Source organism: Microcaecilia unicolor, chromosome 2, assembly GCF_901765095.1.
Source record: "Microcaecilia unicolor chromosome 2, aMicUni1.1, whole genome shotgun sequence".
NCBI classification, from domain to species: Eukaryota; Metazoa; Chordata; class Amphibia; order Gymnophiona; family Siphonopidae; genus Microcaecilia; species Microcaecilia unicolor.
In genome coordinates this window covers 219,890,692-219,910,864 of record NC_044032.1, presented here as the reverse complement: position 1 = coordinate 219,910,864, position 20,173 = coordinate 219,890,692, and the positions used below count along the sequence as shown (strand labels likewise).

Genomic DNA, 20,173 nt, shown 5'->3' with positions numbered 1-20,173 from the left:
TTATGCCACATGTAGGGTTTTTTTTCCTGCTGTCTCACCTTTCCTGGTTAGGCCTGAATCATCTTTTCCTGAACCAAATATGGATTCTGCGGCCTCAGGCTTGAATACACAATTTGCCAGCTTTCAGCAAAGGAAAACTACTTCTTGGCATTGCTGTGCTACTGACTTCATCAAGGATACGTGTACGTGCACTAGCCTTCCAGTTATCTCCTGGGAAGCTGCGTAGGAGCATGCCTTACCAAGACAGAGTCTCCGGGAACATCTGTAAACCATGGAGGGCAGTTTGCTACCATCAAGCTTGTGACTGATAAGATATTCTTGCTGGAAGATCATAAGGCCTCATTGTTATGACTGTGGGTACTGTACTGGACTGAAGTACACAGTGTGATTGGTCCATATGTGTCACCTGATACAGAGGAATGCCAATGCTGGGCATGAGAGAGAAAAAGGGTTGGAGAAGAGAACAAGTTTTGATGGTGAATGGATCTCAGAGGAGATAAAGAGATTGATTTGCCTCAAACACCTGTGAACTGAACTCTGGGCTGAGCACTGCACGAAGTACAGTTTAAAAGCAGTTCTGTTGCTTTCTATGAACTTGAGTAACCAGCTGCACAGAGCAGGGGCCATGGACAGGGCCGTGCCAACACGGTAAGAGAGGTAAGCATGGCAGGAGGGTGCCATCCTCTGGGGGGTGCCCCGCCGCACCATGCTTACCTCGTCCTCTTCTCCCCAGATCCTTTTCCTTTGTTTAAATTTCCCTCTGTCCGGCGGCAGCGTAGCGTTAGTGAGAAGGAGGCAGTGCTCCCCCGCCCCGACGTGTCAGTCTTCCCTTCGCTCAGTTCCGCCTTCTTCTGACATCAGAAATGATGTCAGAAGAAGGCGGGACACTGAGCGAAGGGAAGACACGTCGGGGCGAGGGAGAGCCGCCTCCTTCTCACTAACGCTACGCTGCCGCTGGACAGAGGTAAATTTAAACAAAAAAAAAAAAAAGAAAAAGGATCTGGGGAGAAGAGGGCGGGTAGTGTAGCGATCGTTTTCAGGGGGGGCAACTGCAGGGGGGGCGCCGGAGGGGGGGCGCCGGAGGGGGGGGGCGCCGGAGACCCTAGGCACGGCCCTGGCCATGGACTTTTCCTGATCCACAAGGGCTCGCAGATGCACTCTGCTAGAGACAGAAGAAATCTGATTCTGCACATCAGCTGAACTCTGGGACCTATGGAACCACAAGGATGAGAGAAGCAGGAATTTTCTTCTTATAACTCAGGTTTTAGTTAGGTTTGGTTTTTGCCTGTAACTGATTGGTTGTATCAGGATTGGTGGTCAGTAGCCTAATACTGCTGCTGTTGGTAATCTTTTCTCTGGATATTTTAGCTGTATAATTATGTATATTTTTTCATATATCTATTGGTGTAATAATCAGTATATTTTGGTAGTGTTCAGAGTTTTGTACCTTGCTTTACATTTTGCCATATACTTCCACTTTGGCATTATTCCTTTCATTGGTGCAGCCTGTTAGCAGAGCCTAAGGGCTAATTAGGTACACTCATTTCCTTAGCAAAAGAGTCCAGAATAATTGCTATTTAGCAATTCTCTGCTCACCTAAGTACCTCTACACAGAGAGGTATTTAAGTGCCTCTATCATATCCCCCTCTCCTGCCTTTCTTCCAAAGTATACATATTGAGATCTTTAGGTCTGTCCCCATATGCTTTATGGCAAAGAACACTGACCATTTTAATAGCCACCAGATTCCATCCTGTTTACGTTTTTTTGAAGGTGCAGTCTCTATAATTGCACACAGAACTCTAAATCAGTGTTTCCCAAGTCGGGGTCCTGGAGTACTCCCTTGCTGGTCAGGTTTTCAGGATATCCACAATGAATATACATGAATTTGATATGCATGCACTGTCTTCATTATATACAAATCTCTTTCATGCATATTCATTGTGGATATCCTGAAAACCTGACTGGCACCTAAGTATCCTTCTGGCTTTTGAAATGACCTTTTCTACCTGTTCGGCCACTTTAAGATGATTAGATACGAACACCTCCAAATCCCACTCTTCTTTTGTGCACATAAGTACTTCACCTCCTATAAGGTACCTCTCTGATGGGTTTATGCAGCCCAAATGAACAGCCCTTTTTTTTTTGCATTAAATCTTAGCCGCCAAAGACTGAGGAGCAACTGAGGATCACGCCTTCCCTGACCCCACCAATTCCCCAGGGAACTTTGCAAGCTAGGCCAGGAGGATGGGGAACTTTGGTACCGAGGAAGCTTTACGGAGGAGGGGAGTATGTAATGGGGAACTTCAGAAGTATGTGTCTGCTAGACATTGGGGGGTCATACCTTTAAGGAGCAGCCCAGTTCTCTCCAGCTAGTATAGCTTGCGAGGTTAATCCTAGGAGTTGGTAACCTGTGCTACTGAGATAACACAGGTAGTGACTCCTGTAGTAAATTAACATGTGGCAAAAGCCTGACTTTTAATACACCTTAATAACTTCCCCCCTTATCTGTGTATGAGAAACATTTCAAGCTGTTAATCCTGCCAAAGGAAATGTTACAAAATATTGACTGAAAGGATGTCCAAAATGTTATACCTATCCACCGCATTATTTTGAATATTTAAAAAAAACTTGCAAACTAGTAGAAATTACATATTAAAATCTGTAGAAAATAGTTGTGTTTAACTTTGTACCATATAGATTGTTAAGGATTCATTGAAATATACAATTTGACCAGGGCCACGAAAACCTTTGCAATGTAGGCATGGAGTTCTTGTACATTACACTGCTTAATATCAATTGTACCCCGCACATGCCATTTCTGGTTCAGTGTGGCTCACAAAGTAAAAAAACTGGGCATACCGAGGACAGATTGTAACATAAAAATTAACAAAAGATCCATTGGAATCAACTACATCCCAAAGTACTTCTTAAACAGATGGGTCTTTTTACAGAAGCGACCAATGTTCATTTCCCTCCTAATCAGGTATGGGAGATCATTCCAATGGTTGGCAAATGTAGTAGAAAAATAAGTTTTTATAGATTAACCTCTTTGGACTAGGAAAATGCAGAATTAAGATTAGAGTTCCTAACTGATAAGCATATCAATGATAACATATAATTTGGGGCTAGATCATGAAGAATCAAGAAAATCAAGGAACACATTTTTAAAATCACGGGGAATGCACTGGTAACAATGCAAATGCCTCCAAAGAGGTGCAGCTCTTTCAAGTTTTAAGTGCTTAAATATCAAATGAGCTGTTGTATTTAATAATGTTTGAAGCCTCTGTATAACATCCTCTTTGCAGCCTAAATAAATGCTCTTACAATAATTCAGATGAACTAAAGTCATGATTTGTGCCACCAATTTAAAGGTATCCAAAGAGAAATAGTGCCTAAATATTCTTAGCTTGCATAATAGTTTAAACGCTTTAGTTGTTACTGCTTTTACATGTGGCTCAAAAGTGAGATTTTTGTCAAATATCACACCCAAGATTTTTAAGGTGGATTCCAGAGCAAAATTAATTCCATAAATACTCACGTCTTTACGATTAGGGCTCCCACGCTAACCTGGCCGCGTGCGGCACTGTCCGATTACCGCTGGGTACACACTGGATATGAGAGCGCACTGGGGATGGGAACTATAGCCGGGCTGCTGCGATTGCCCGGCAATACTTCCTTTTTAGCAAGCAGTAAGCCCGCATTGGGCTTACCGCCATTTTAAGGGGTCCTAAGTTCATTGCAAGGGCTCATAAAAACTAGAAACTTAGCCTTATGTTTGTTTAACTTTCATTTAAATGTGGATGCCCTTGAATCTATGATATTTAAACCAGATTTTACATTTAAGAGAAACAGAAGTGGAGCCAGGATGAGGCAGGTTGATGGCGCAGGGGGAGCGAGAGTGGACTTCCGCCGGCGCACATTTTCAGTGCAACAGGATGAAAAAAAATAGGAGCTGGCAGAACTCCATTTGGGGGAGCAGCCGCTCCCCTGGCACTATGCCACTGAAGAGAATATCCACCATCAAAAGGGATAAACATAATAATGTTGTGTGCATATATCAAAGGATGGTATCCCCATTTTGTAAGATTCTTCCCCAGGGCCACGTTTTGTACCTAGGCTATATCTGTAAGGTCCATATGTAATATGGCTATTGTCATTATCTCTGTTAATTTGACTATAGAATTTATTGTGTATATTGATTTATCTTTTTTAAAATTATTTTGCTGTTTGTCCGTATATGAATGTGTAGAATGATGATATTTTAATCAAATATTTGACCTTGCTGGACTACCATTGTAAGCTGTTTTGATTTGGGTTCACCAAGAAGAGTGGTATATCAAACACTGCTAATTAGAAACTATGTTGTGGTAAGAGTTAGCGAACACTTACCACAACTTAAAATGACTTCCTGTGGTAAGTTCCAAATCTGTTCGTGCTATGTACTAAAAATATTTTTTAATTTTTGTTGGAGGGTTCATGCCTGGGGGGGGGGGGGGGGGGGGGTATTAGTTGTTCCTGTGCTAATCCTGCACATTACACTTTCCCAAACGTAGGTGCTTAAGTTAGTCCTGATATCTACAACTAGGCACTCAAGTGCCTTTGCTCTTGTCCTGACCTAGCCCACTTTTTAGACCCATAACTTTACAGACCTAGTGAAAAAGGGGCCTTAAATTTAGGTTCTCAGCCCTCGTCAGTTTTTAGAGGGACAAAGTTAAGGGCCCTGTTTACTAAGCTGCATCATAGCGCATTAGCATCTTTAATGCACGTTAACTATGTATGCGTGTTAACTGCGTATGCGCCTACAATATCTCTATAGGCGACTGCATGGTTAGTGCGCACGCTAATTGTAGGCGCGTTAAAATGCTAACGAGCCTTAGTAAACAGGGCCTTAAGTGTCTAACCTCTTTGAAACTGACCTCTTAGGGTCCCACTAAAACCATTAAGATGGAAACATAGAGCCTTATATAACGATTTTGTGTACTGGGAAGTCTTAATTAGCAAACTAAAATGACGTTTTTCTGAAAAAATAGACTTTGGCTCCAAATATGAATTGGATCCTAAATGGAAACTAACCTACTCCTACATTTCATATAGTGGGAAATCTACAGTAAATTCACTGAAAATATTTTTCAGGTATCAAGTCTTGGATAAAACTGGATTCAGTGTCAGTTGTCACTGTTTACTGGATAGACATAGGAATTATCCAAGGATGTTGCTGTACACAAGCTTTTAAGACTTCAAAGGTCCTTCTTCAGAGGATGAACATGAAGATTTATACAAACAGGGTCAAGTGCCAAGAAAGAACTGTATATTTGTAAGAACAGAAGCTAATTTCTGGCAGCCCAGAAATACAATTTTAATATTGTATTTGTCTAATACGATGGTATTTAATCATCATTTATATAACACTAGTAAAAAAAACCCCGTTTCTGATGCAAATGAAACGGGGGCTAGCAAGGTTTTCTTCAGAGTGTGCATGTGGGGGGGGGGGGGTGTCCCTGCCCTCTGCCCTCTCTCCTTCCCCCTCCCCCTCGGAGTCCAGTCCTTCAGTGTTGTTTCCTGCTGTTCTGTGTTTTTGTTACAGAGAGAGTGAGGGCATCTTTCTCCCCTCCCCCCTCTGAGTCCTTCACTGTTTTGTGGGATTTCCTGCTGTGCTGTTTTCCTTCACTCATGGGGAAACCGGATATCTCTGGCGCTTCACACTTCCGGCTGGGGGCTTCAGTGGTGCCTTTTATATATATAGATTCTTTGGTCTATCTATTGAACAGTAAAAAATTAAAATTTACCATTCATCATGGTTTTCTCCCCTCAGGAAGGCCCAGTCAATTCAAGATGAGCACATTTTTAAAAATTCATTTATTTCATAACAGACACAATTTATTTTCTTTCCCATTTGTCAGAGTCAATTTATCTTAGTGCTAAATAACATGATGTACAATATTATGTATTTCAAACCATTAATGTATACAGCTATACAAGACAGTTCAGCTTCCACGGTTACACTTTTCCCTGTTTAAAACAGCTTAAAGTTGTAGTTTGGGCACTGGTTCAAGGAAAGGGAATGGGGATTGGATTTGACAGACAGTCCTTTTGTGGTTACAATCAAAGTGGTTTACCTATTATAATACAGGTACTTTCTCTGTCCCTAGTGGGCTCACAATCTAAGCTTTGTTACCTGGGGCAATGGAGGGTTAAGGGGTCCTTTTACAAAGGCAGGGTGGGGTGCGCCAAATCGGCTCTACTGCCAGGGTAGTGCAGGAGACTGGCGCTAGTTCTGAAGTTGGTGCGTGCAGTTTCCCCAGTGTAGAAAATAATTTTCTGTTTTCTACCACAGTGGGAGGGGGGGGGGGGCTTTCCTGGCAAGTAATCGGCAGTGTGGCCACATTGCCACGTGCTGCCCGAATACTGCGAGGTTAGTGCATGAGCCGTTACCACCAAGTAAATAGGAGGCGGCAAGGGCTCACGCCATAAATGGCCAGGCACTAATTTTGGACTTAGCGCCTGGCCATTATTGCCGTAAATAGAAATTCGGCTTTTCAGCAGATGTGCTAAGAGATGGCCTGAGCACACAGGAAAACACCTGCTTAAAAGTAGCACATGCTGTTTTTTAACCTGCCTTTGTAAAAGGGTCCCAAAGTGACTTGCCCAGAGTCACAAGGATCTGCAGATGGCCCTGCAAGCGATAGACAAGGTTACTAGAAGTGAGGTCTTCAGGCTCACAACTCTGCTTTAACACCTGCAGTACTTTCATTGCGTGAAGACTGGGCTGGCATAAGGCAGGAAAATTTCTACTTCAGCACATTGCACTGCTTTTATATTCAAGCTTCTAGAGAGTGAATGAGCTTTTCAAAACTGATTCATGGAGGGCAACAGCTCACGTTGTCCAAATGTACTATAGTTTTTCCTATTCTGTGACTAGGGGTGGGGGGAGGACAGTACATGAACATGCAAGAGCTTTGAAATGACCTATGGAATCAGAGCAAGGAAAATGTGGCCTATGACACTATTCCTCAAATTAAACCAATTTCTCCCTTAAAAAATAATAATAACAAAAATATACTTCCTGTTCATGAGAAAAAGATGGCTAATAATAATGATTTTTACTGATCCCTAATTAAGTACATTTGACTCTTTGGTATTGTTTTTCGTTCTAAGTATTCAGTTGTCATATACATGTCACTATGAATGGTAGCAACTGTTAGAAATTGAAATGACACCCTTTGCTTTTCACAAAGACATACTAAATTAAAAACGAAGATTGAATTTAAAAAATTCAAACATTTTTTAAAAAGAAATCCCTATTATGTTTTTGACGTGTCATCCTGGAAAGACATTCCCAATATAAAATTCTAACGATGTTAAATTTAACATAGCCCTCCCCCCCCCAAAAAAAAATCCATTAAAAGCAATTAAAAAAACTCATTCTGTTTTAAATGACAACAGTCTACAGTGCTAAAAACCACAATGCTTTACACTACCTAAGGCAACTGTGGTTGAAACTTATGCTATATGATTTCCAATAGTTATCAAATACAATTAAAATAAAAACATTAGAAAACACAAGGCTGCTGCACTGGTTTTACACACATTTCTATAAAATATTTTTCTTAAATATTCTTAATTTCAAAAGCTGTCAAAACAAAAAAAAAAAAAAAAAATTCTCTCAAAGCCAAAATCTGCAAAGGGAATTTATAAAAATGTTTTATATGGTTCTTTATTTACCTTTAGAAAAAAAAAAAAAGAGAACAAGTAAAACTGTGAAACAGCCCTCAGAACATTGGACTAAGTAATCCTTCCACCTCTGGTCCTGCAAATAGGAATATCAGAAGAAAACATATCTTTATCACAGTAGGAAAAGTTGAGAAAAACATTTTTTTTTTGTAGACTGTGATGACAACAGAGGTGATGAACAAAGCAGCTGGCTCCAGGGAGTCTCTCATCTCTCTGAACCCGATGCAGTCTCTCACACCAGGTTGAACTCCCTCAAGTTTAACTGTAAGATAGTGTCCTTGACAGCGGCAAAGACGAAGCGGATGTTTTCTGTGTCTGTGGCGCAGGTGAAGTGCGAGTAGATGACTTTCTCTTTGTCTGGATTCTGATCCTGGTACAGCTTGAGAATGAACTCCCTGGCAGCTTTTCCGTCTTGCTTAGGACCTAGTTAGAAACACGAAAAGGATACTTTAATAGTTTTGAGAAAGACAGACTCCTCCGCTCCAAAATAATGGGGCCCTTTTACAAAGGCGTGGGAGGGTAACGCACAGGTAGCGCACGCTCAATCGGCACTACTGCCGGGGTAGTGCATGCGCCCGGCGGTAATTCCAAGTGTGGCATGCGCCAAATTCCCGCAGTAGAAAATAATTTTTCTACTGTGGGGGCGTTCCCGGTGCGCGCTGCATGGTTACCGCATGGGTAGCGTGAGCCCTTACCGCTAGCTCAATGGGTGGCAGTAAGGGCTCAGGCCGTAAATAGGCACGTGCTAGTCTTTAATGTTAGCGCAGCCCATTTCCTGGCCCATTAAAAAATAGCCTTTTCCCCAGCCACAGTAGAAAAATGGCCCAGCACATGCCTAAAAGACCTGCCCACACTACTGCAGGCCACTTTGTACCCCGGCTTTGTAAAAGGACCCCAAAGTGCATAAGAGATGGTGGCTTATGCTTTAACTGAATGGGTAAGGAAATTAATCTTTCAAAAGATAAATAAAGGGCATTCAAACCTATCTGCAGTACTATGTAAGTTATTAAAAAAATATTAACTTGCCCTTCTCTTGACACTGTTGCTTATTGTTTTGGTTTTATTTCTAAGCATTCTTTAGTTTTTACAATGGTATATTATATTTCTCATAATTTTTAGCCTTGCTTTGGTAGAAAGAAAAGTTTATCAGATTGTACCAATGTTTATGTGTTTGTCTACTACTACTACTTATCACTTCTATAGCGCTACAAGGCATACGCAGTGCTGTACATCATATATGAAAAGAAAGTCCCTGCTCAAAGAGCTCACAATCTAAATAGGACAGACAAATAGACAGAACAACTAAGAGGTAAGGGAATTAAAGAGGTAAAAGGCTACAGGGCAAGTGAGTAGTGGTTAGGAGTCAAAAGCAGTGTTAAAGAGGTGGACATACAGGCTCGGGAAGTCTATTCCAGGCGTGAGATGCAGCGAGATAAAAGGAATAGAGTCTGGAATTAGCAGTAGAGAAGAAGGGGACAGACAAGAGAGATTTATCCACAGAACGGAGTACCCGAGGGAGGGCGTAGGGAGAGACAAGAGTGGAGAGGTACTGGGGAGCGGTAGAGTGAATTCACTTATAGGTCAGTAAGAGAAGTTTGAATTGAATGCGGAAACGGATAGGGAGCCAGTGAAGTGACTTGAGGATTCTCCCCCAGCCCCACCTCTATAACAACTGAATAGCTGGAACTACCTCAACCAAACTTGGTGTGCCGATAGGTTGTTGGGGAGGGACATTAGATTGTTCTATTTTTCAGACTGGGGAGTACTTTCAGAGGGTAGAAGGTGGCAAAGATGGGAAATAGGTCATAAGCAAGATAGAATGCTACTCCACCTTATTTTTACATTTAAACAGGGCTTGTATTAATATAATCCACTTTTTAAAAATGACACACTCTGAACTTGTTCCCGGATGTTTGGTCCAGTTCCTCTTGTTATCTGCTTTGAACTATATTTGGTAATAGCGGACTATAAACTCTGTAACTGGACACTCTGTTGATACTTTACAACAAAACTACAGAGAGGCTGGTGCTATAAATCCAGTAACAAAGTCTGAAGAATGGCATCAAAAAACCACCAATCCTTAGTTGTTGACAAAGTTTATCAGTAAAACAAAAAAGCCCGATGTGGGCTACGTTTCACCTATGAAGGCTGCATTATGTTCCTTTTGTTCTGCAACTGTTGAACATCAACTTTGTTTGTTGGCAAACCATTTAACTGGATACAGATTTTGATATCAGTTCCACTTCCATGTGTGTGTTAACTTACATAAGACCTTTGGTGCAGTCTTCATAGGAGAAACATGGTTATGTCGGGCTCTTTTTGTTCTACTAATAATCTTGATCAACCATTAAGGATTGGTTGTTTCTTGTCTTGGTACCATTCTTCTGACTCCCTCTATTGATATTTTACTTGCTTCCGTTAAATACCCTCATCAGGTACTTATGAAAGACAGATTGTGGCACTTACAGATATAATGAGTATTGTTAAGTCAAAGGCATTTGAAAAAACAAAATAAAGGAAACACGAATATATCCGACAACACATTGTCATCCAGTGGAGCCCAGGTTGGAAAACTCTCAGAGCAGGGCTTTCAATATGTATATTATACTGTATATCATCATGAGAAGTCACCCCGATTTTCTTCTTTCCCCAAAGCTCAATAGTCATAATTTTCCATTGAATTTTATGAATAAAGTTCTTTTTTCATTTGAAAGCAATGTCTCCAAATGGGTTCATTTTGTGCACAACATGATAGTAATGAACCTCAGTCCTAAACCAAGACACATGGAGTATGATCTCTCAAATTTATTGCTAACACTCACTACGGTATTCACATTACACTACAAAGGCTTATATTTCGCTATTACCAAACAGTTCTAAGTGGATTAGAAAGCAATGTAACCAAATATTGGGAGTTACATGTCAATTAATTAAGATCAAATTAAATTAAGTTTCTATTAGTAACTATTTATGAAACAAATGTGCTTTCAAATATTTCATAAAAAGAGGATACGATCTAATCTCCCTAATTTTTGGAGGAACAGAGTTCCAAATCCGAGCAGCTTGATATGTTATCGTCATAGTTTCTCTGAGACCGATACAGAGTTGGTTGAGGATAGTGTTCCTAAGATGTTACATACATGTGACCATCTCTGGGAAAAGGTGACTGAAGTCAACAGAAACAAAAAATTAGGTTTTAATAAAATATGCTAGAGCAAACAATTTGTAATACAAAGTCCAAACCCCATCCATTCTTGTGAAAATTGTTTTTACAGAAGTTCAAACATGTAACCCAGGACAGTTATATTCCATGTAATAAAAAAAGGAGGGAAGGAGGAAGGAAGGTCAAACAACAGCCGACATGGTTAAAAAGTGAGGTGAAGGAAGCTATTAGAGCTAAAAGAAAATCTTTCAGAAAATGGAAGAAGGATCCGACTGAAAATAAGAAACAGCATAAGGAATGGCAAGTCAAATGCAAAGCACTGATAAGGAAGGCAAAGAGGGACTTTGAAAAAAAAGATTGAGCTGGAGGCAACAACACATAGTAAAAACATTTTAGGTACATTAAAAGCAAGAAGGCAGCAAAAAAAAATCAGTTGGACCACTAGATGACCGAGGGGTAAAAGGAACACTCAGGGATGACAAAGCCATAGCGGAGAGATTAAATGAACTCTTTGCTTCGGTCTTCACCAAGGAAGAACATAAGAGAAGCCATGCTGGGTCAGACCAATGGTCCAACTAGCTCAGTATCCTGTTTTCAAACATTGGCCAAGCCAGGTCACAAATACCTGGCATAAACCCAATTAGTAGCAATCCTGGGGCAAGCAGTTGCTTCCCCATATCTGACTCAATAGCAGACTATGGACACTTCCTCCAGGAATTTGTCCAAACTTTTTTAAAGCCCAGATACGCTAATGGCTGTTACTATATCCTCTGGCAAAGAGTTCCAGAGCTTAACCGTTGAGTGACAAAATATTTTCTCCTATTTGTTTTAAAAGTATTCCCATGTAACTTCCTCGAGTGTCCCCTAGTCTTTGTACTTTTGGAACGAGTAAAAATTCCATTTACTTCTACTCATTCTACACCACTCAGGATTTTATAGACCTCAATCATATCTCCCCTCATCCATCTCTTTTCCAAACTGAAGAGCTCTAACCTCTTTAGCCTTTCCTCATACGAGAGGAGTTCCATTCCCATTATCATTTTGGTCGCTCTTCTTTGAACCTTTTCTAATTCTGCTATATCTTTTTTGAGATACGACAACCAGAACGGAATGTAATACTCAAGGTCTGGTCACACCATGGAGTGATACAAAGGCATTATATTTGGTCTTATTCACCATCCCTTTTCTAATAATTCATAGCATCCTGTTTGCTTTTTTGGCCTCCGCCGCCACACACTGAGCAGAAGATTTCAGTGTATTATCTACAATGACACCTAGATCTTTTTCTTGAGCGCTGACCCCCAAGGTGGACCCTATGATCAGGTAACTATGATTCAGATTATTCTTTCCAATGTGCATCACCTTGCATCTGTCCACATTAAATTTCATCTGCCATTTGAATGCCCAGTCTTCCAATTTCCTAAGGTCTTCCTCCTGCAATATTTCACAGTCTGCTCATGTTTTAACAATCTTGAATACTTTTGTATCATCTGCAAATTTAATTACCTCAATTGCGGTTCCAATTTTCATGTCATTTATAAACACGTTAAATAGCACCGGTCCCAATACAGATCCCTGTGGCACTCCACTGTTCACTCTCCTCCACTGAGAGAAATGACCATTTAACCCTACCCTCTGTTTTCTGTTCTATAACTAATTCCTAATCCACACCAGTACACTGCCTCCTATCTCATGACTCTAATTTTCTCAGGAGTCTCTCATGAGGAATTTTATCAAAAGCTTTCTGAAAATCTAAATACTCTACATCATCCGGCTCACCTTTATCAACATGTTTATTCATGCCTTCAAAGAAATAAGGCAAGACTTCCCTTGGCTGAACCTATGTTGATTCTTTCCCATTAAACCATGTTTGTCTATTTGTTCTGTAATTTTATTCTTTATAATAGCTTCTGTTATTTTGCCCGGCACCAACGTCAAGCTTACCAGTCCATAATTTCCAGAATCACCCCTTGTAAACCCTTTGTAAAAATTGGCATCACTTTGGCCACCTTCCAATGTTCAGGTACTATGGACAATTTTAACGACAGGTTGCATATTACTAACAGCAGATCAGCAGTTTCATGCTTGAGTTCTTTGAGTACCCTTGGATGCATGCCATCCGGTCCAGGTGATTTACTACTCTTTAATTTGTCAATTTAGCTCAGTACATCTTCCAGGTTCACTGAGATTTCTTTCAGTTCCTCCGCATCGTCACCCTTGAAAACCATTTCCGGTACAGGCAGACCTCTTATATCTTCTTCCGTAAAGGTAGAAGCAAGTAATTCATTCAGTTTCTCCACTTTATGGCCTTGTCCTCCCTGAGTGCCCCTTCATGATCTAACAGTCCCACAGATTCATTCATAGGCTTTCTGCTTCTGATGTACCTGAAAAAGTTGTTACTGTGAGTTTTAGCCTCTGCGGTATGTTTCTCTTCATATTCTCTTTCAGCCTTTTTCATTAATGCTTTGCAGTTGTTTCTTATTTTCTACATTTGGATCCTTTTTCCATTCTTTTTATATTGGACATCTGTCCCCCTTATACAATGAAGACAGTTCCACTGTTTTTTCATTTAAATGTCTGTTCATGGATCAATCACCAGCTATCCCAAGGTATTTTTTCTAACAATATGGCAGAAATAATAATAACACCTATTCCCAAAGACCAAAAGCAACCTAAACAAGTGGTTACCAACTATAGGCCTGTGGCATCTATCCCCTCTTTAGTGAAGCTTATGGAGGGTCTGGTTGCATCATAGTTGATCCATTATTTAGACATGTATGACATTCTGCCCACAGCTCAATCTGGGTTTTGCCCATTCTTTAGTAAAAAGTGATGGTGTTAGGTTCACTGTTCATTGCTGAGTGAGGAAAGTATGCTTTACTCTTTCAATTCGATTTATCATCACCTTTTGACTTGCTGGACCATGCTTTCTTGCTACAGAACCTAGAGGAGATTGGAATCGTGGGTAAGGTCCTGAAGTGGTTCAGTGTTTTTTTCAGTTGTACATCTTAGAGTCAAATTACACTTGGACCTATCATTTAATGGAATAACCCATGCAGAGTTCCAAAGGGTTCTCCATTGTCTCCAATATTGTTTAATGTCTTTTTATGGTCTTTAAGTTTACTATTAAATAGAAATGATTTCTCCACTATATCTATGAGGATGATATTTCTGTCTTCATTCCTTTTCAATCTATTCATGACATAAATATTGCTAGAGTTCAGAGCTGCATGGAACTGTTAGAAGGGTAGATGGACATACACAAATTAAAACTCAATACAGAGAAAACAAAATTTCTACGCTTTTTGTTCAAAACCTGAACAAATCTCTCAGTTGCTCACTATCAATAATCCTGATTACTAGATTTCTTCAATAATTCAGATCTCGGGCTGACAATTTGTTTACATTTCCACGTGTTAACGGAAGGAAAAGGCTAGGTCTTTCCAACAGCCTTTTTTCAGTTCAGGGAGTACGTTTATGGAAAGAAGTAGCAGAGCAAATTTTTTTTTATCACAGTCTTATTTGTCATTCAGGAAGCTCCTAAAAACACATCTCTTTAGAAAATTTTGTAATTAAAATGTTATTGATACTGCATTCCAGAGGTTTGTTCTGGCTTCTTTGATTGGAACCGCTTAGAACTGTTGAGGATATTGTCAGGGTATAAACAAACACATGCCTAATACTTGAATGAAGTTAGGAAGAGGAGGATGTCACAAGTAAAATAAGCATCAGAACATTGTTCCGCAATCTGTATTCTAAAATTCTGATGAAATATAAGATCAAACCAATCTGAAACAGAATAAATTTAAACCAAGTTCTCCCAACTTTGCTAGCAACAATGAATGATTCACAGCATCAAAGGCAGAGCTCAGGTCTAACTGATTCAGAAGCACATGCTTATAAACATCTAAATATATTCAGATTTCATTTAGTATACTCAGCTATGACCCTTCCTAAAACTTGATTGCCTCAGATGAAAAGTATTATTAAGAGTGAAAAAACTTCAACAACTGTTGAACTATTGTTTTTTCTGTCAATTTAGTTACAAATGATAAATTTGAGATGGGCCTATAGCTATCAGCTAATAAGGGATCCAGCTTTGATTTCTTCAGTATAAGATTAAGGATAGATTCTTTCCACAAGGAGGCCAATGGAGCAGGCCATTGTGGAAGTCCTATCCGATGCATAAGGATTCCAGTGCATTGGTATTAGCATCAAGAGATCTCTCTTGACACTAAAGTGTTCAGTGACAGTGAGGAAACATAGAACCGATTCTCAAGACAAGGAGATTAAAACAGCCACTTTCCCTTCTCTGAAGCTCCCCTACAGAGAGGACTGCTCATCCTTCTCTACATTGGGGTATACAAGAGCTGGAAGGAAAATTCAGGAGATGCTGAATCATTATTTAGCGAGGATCAGTGCATCAGCCATGCATCAACACTGATGCCAAGCAAAATTCAGCAGGTCCTGGATACAAGATAGCATCAGTGCCACCTGCTTCTACGTCTATTTCCGTGCATCAGGGAGGGCATTTACTTATAAAATTTACAAATTCCCTTATTAATTGCAATAGAATCACAACAATACATGTATATAGTATGAGCACAGAGGTTAAAATACACAAACTAGCAAAAGCAAAACTTCTTCATACAAGAAATACAAGTATCTCATGCTGCTAAGAAAAAAAGCCAAGCTTTACCCTTTTCTGAATGCAAAGATAATTCTCAGAATTAACCGCAATAGGGAGATTTTTTCATAGAAGTGGTGTGCCTCCCCTCCACCCTAAATGCTTTTACCCTACCCTCTTACCCTTGCATGACCAGAAGAGAAGGCCAATGGCTAGAATATAAAGTACAATCTGGACTCTATCAACTGATATGTTGCGTCAAGTATATAAGTCCCGCTTACCCTTAATAGCCCTAAAGACATGGGTCAAGATATTGATCAACATTCATTGCAGACCCAGTAACTAATGAAGACACTGTAGCAAAAGGGACAAGAGATACAAACTTTGGACAGCCTAGAGCCAACCCAAAAGGTACATTTTGTAGAACCTGAGGTTGACAAATCTGAAAAGAAGATCCACAAACAGGCTATTACAGTGATCAAGATGAGGAATGATCGGGGTCTCTATGATTGATTGGAGGGACTGCAAATCCAAAACTTGACAAAGCGTAAGCACAGCAAATTAAAAAACACAATCTTGACAGCCTGAGTAAACTGTGATTCCATGCTAAATGATGAATCTAAGATCTACTATGGTCTCTATTGCAACCTCACAATCAGGATACTCTATCTTCCCTGTTTTGGTGATATCTTTGAAAGATACCTTATCCCAAACCATGCGCTTTTGAACGTTATGAGAGGAAAGAAAACAATCAATCAATCAGTCAAAACCAGGCAAAGCACATAGGCACAAGAGAAAATTAATTTTAAAAATGTTGAAAAAAAATGGCTATTAAGTAGAGTTTTAAGTTTAGAAAAGGAGAGTTCTGATCTGAGAGTGGGGGACAAATCATTCCAGAGCTTTGGGGGCTAAAAAATAAAAAGTAGACATTTGCATAGATTTGTGGTAAGCCTATCGGGTAGCATCAAACAATGTGTATCTAAGGAACGAAGAGAGCGGAGGGCGTGTACAGGATTACAACAGAGGAAAAGTAAGAGAGGGAAACCAGAATGAAGTACTTTATGAGTGAGAATCAGGATTTTGAACCAAGCATGGTATGGAAAAGATAACCATTGAAGCTGGCGAAAAAGAGGGGAGATATAGTCAAACTTCTTGGCTTTCAGTAGTAGGTGGGCTGCCAAATTCTGAAGGCTTTGAAGATGATGCTATTCAATGGAAGTGATGCCTGCATAAACCGAGTTATAATAATCTAATCGTGATATAAATAAATGCGTGAAAGAGTATGCATAGACGTAAAATCTAAATATTTGCTGATCTATCAGAGACGGTGAAGCCAGAAAAATCCTAGCTGAACAACTTTGAGATTTGGTGCTCAAAAGATAACCATGAATCAATGATGAATCCAAGGTAATGGAATGACGTGACTGGAGTTACAGGAGTATTAAAAAAGGTAAGAGGTAGCGAGGGAACAGGGTGGGATCTGGACACCCAACAAGCTATGGTTTTAGCTGGGTTCAAAACAAGTCTATGAGCAGAAAGCCAGTTGTACATAAACTGGGTCGCTGTACATAAAGGTCCAAGATCAGAAGAAACAAAAGAAGTGAGAAAAATAAGAAGAATAAAATCAGTGTAAAAAAAGCAATAGAGCTGGTATGTTAGCACCTGAATGCTGCAGAACCTCATGTAACTTTCAGTATTCTGTAAGTTACATGTGTAAGTGGAAGTCCTGTCCATGTGCCACCCCTGTGGTACATGTCCTTTGCAAATACATGCAATGTAAGTTAAGTAGGTATTTACAGAATCTAGCTTGGGCAGTATTCTGCCATATGTACCTGCATGTGCTAGTATTCTAAACATTTATGCCCGTAAATGTTAGTATTTAGTGTATAGAATTGCCCTGTTAATGCTGCTTAGTAAACAGATCCCTTACGGACAGATAAGTCCAATTTCCTTCAGCAAACCTTACTTTATCTGGATAACACAGCAGTAAACGGAAGGCAACTATTATTATTCTAGCTCAGGTGGTCTGAACCCAGTCCATAGGATACGCCCAGCGAGTTAGGTTTTCAGGATACCTGCAATGAATACGTATGAAACAAAGAAATAAATGTACATGAACTACCTCTCATGCACATTCACTGTAGGTATCCAGAAAAGTTCGACTGGCTGGGTTTGTCTTCAGATCTAGGTTGAGAACCACTGTAAACAGTCAAGAACCCTTCATTCTTCTCTCTTCTAAAATAATACATGAGGGCCAATTTTCAACTCCATTTTGGGGCGCAGTTATCGATGTAAGCTACTGTTAAAATGTGTCATACCATTAACTTGTGCTATCTTAGCACTGGTCCCAATTTATGCAATGAGATCTAGTTACTAATAAGTGGACTTAACAGTAGAACAACAATGGTCACCCAGGTCGATGACTTCCCTCCTCTCTTACCTGGGTAAACTGGCCTGGTCAAAAAATAACATACGCTATCCAGCTAGAAGTACATGTATTGGCTTCAGCAATGCACATAACTGTAGTTGGGTAAAAAGAGGCATTCCAGGGATGTGCTCAAATCCAGGGAGGAACATGGATAAAGTGCATTTGATTTTCAAGTGTAAGTACACTGATCAGCTTCTTGCATAAACAGCAGATGTAAACTTTTTTGCATCTTTTATACAAAAAGGGCCAAATTCAATAAAAGGCATCATAAAAATCGATGCTGAAAAACCACGCAGTTAGCGTGATTCTATAAACTACGCCTAAAGTTAGGCGTAGTTTACAGAATATGCTCAGGCGCCATTCTTGTGACTAAAATTTAGGCGCACCCATTTAGGCCACCTAAAACCAGGCCTAAAATACCTGCGCTGATCAGGTGTATTCTATACTAGTATGCGTAGTTTTTTGAAACACCCACAACCTGACCATTCCACGCCCTTGGTCACGTCCCCTTTTCAACTGCACGCATTAGAATTTACGCACACTGCGTTGTGGAATACACCTAGAAAGTTGTGTGCATACATTCTAATTAAAGCCAATTAGTGCTGCTAATTGGTTAAGTACCAATTATCGGTGCTGACTGGCTTGTTAATCAATTAAGTTGTGTGCGCAATTAAATTAGTGCGCACGCGTTATGGTGCCATTTATAGAATTTGGGGGAAATACTTTATAGTTAATTTACAAAGAGAAACTACTCAGGTAAATTTCGTTTGAAAATTAGCTACATAATAGAAGCATTACAAGCATGGGCATGTTTTGCAACTAAGTGGGCTATTAAAATTTGTTCCCTACATGCTTAGAGTAAATAGCATAGACACTTACCTGGGTATTCTGGAAAATAGTCAATTAGATGGGAATATAGGATTTTTTCCTCTAAAAGGTCCTTTTTGTTTAAGAACAGAATGACTGAAGAATTCAGAAACCAAGGGTATGTAATGATGGTTTTAAATAAAGCTTTGCTCTCTTCCATGCGATTCTATACAATGCAAAACAAAATGAAAAGAATTAAGAATAAAGAAATACATAATGCAAAATAGTTCACTATTCCTGCAGAAAGAAAAAGGACTGCAGTGCCCAGCTCTTTCTTAGCAAGGTTCCTGGAAGTGCCAAGATCTACATAGCAACATGGGGTTAGCAAAATGTTTTTGTACTAGGAGAGCTATGTAGTACAATTTAATCAATCAAACAATCTTGTTTCTTGCTTTGCTGGCTTTGTTATATTGTATTCTGTATTAATTGTTTGCCTTTTTTGGAATCATGTAAACTGCCAACACTTATTACAAAGAGGCATATAAAATTAATACATCCAATCCAACCCAACATATTAGCACAATGTTCTCTCATTACACTCCAAAGCTATGATGGTACTTTCAAGACAATGAATGGTCCACAATTAATGTTCCTGAAATTGATCTTATGTACCTTACCTGAGTGTTTCTCGAGCCAGTTCTTGAATACCCCTGAGCCAGTCTGGGTTTGAGGATATCCATAATGAATATGCATGAGGTAGATTTGCATGTAACAGTTTGCATGCAGTGCCTCCTATCTCATGCGTATTCATTGTGGATATCCTGAAGACCAGAATGGCTAGGGAGAAGCACTCCAGGGCCAGCTTGAGAAATACCGCTTTATGTAACAATCCATCTGCATACACGGCCTCATCTTGCTCCTTTGGGCTTCCAGCTCAACTAGTCTCTGTTGGCATATGGAGCCATGAACCTCCATTCACAATTGACTAGAGAGTTTTTATCTCTGCTCTATAGCCACACATGACTCATATAAGCTCATCACTGCACTGATGGGCTTTGGCTGGGGCCATCAGAGCCATGTAGACATGGGCCCTAAATTCGTTCACTAAGAGCTCCTTTTACTAAGTGGTGGTAAGCTCAACGCGGGCTTACCGCTCGCTATAACGGAAGTACTGTCAGGCTACCGCAGCAGCCCGGCGGTACTTCCTACCCCTACCGCGCCGTCATTTCTGGAGCTACAAAGATTTATTTTTGTAGTGCTGGACTGTACCCGGCAGTAATCGGGCAGCGCCGCGTGCTGCCCGGTTACTGCCAGGTTAGTGCGGGAGCCCTTACCACCACCTCATTGGGTGGTGGTAAGGGCTCCCCTCCGAAATGGCAGCGTGGCAAGTGCTTTACTTGCCGCATGGTCATTTAC

The 20,173-nt window shown here is 40.2% G+C and overlaps 1 protein-coding gene across 1 annotated transcript in view; it reads right to left on the bottom strand.

Moving 5' to 3' along the window:
• Positions 1-7,289: 7,289 nt before the first annotated feature.
• Positions 7,290-20,173, bottom strand: part of LOC115463316 (guanine nucleotide-binding protein subunit alpha-14) — a 460,483-nt gene continuing 447,599 nt past the window's right edge. The window contains exons 6-7 of the mRNA XM_030193719.1: positions 18,830-18,983; positions 7,290-8,155 (exon numbers count right to left, since the gene is read on the bottom strand). Coding sequence (XP_030049579.1) covers positions 7,965-8,155; positions 18,830-18,983 — 345 coding nt within the window. The 3' untranslated portion in view covers positions 7,290-7,964. The remainder of the gene's footprint in view (positions 8,156-18,829; positions 18,984-20,173) is intronic.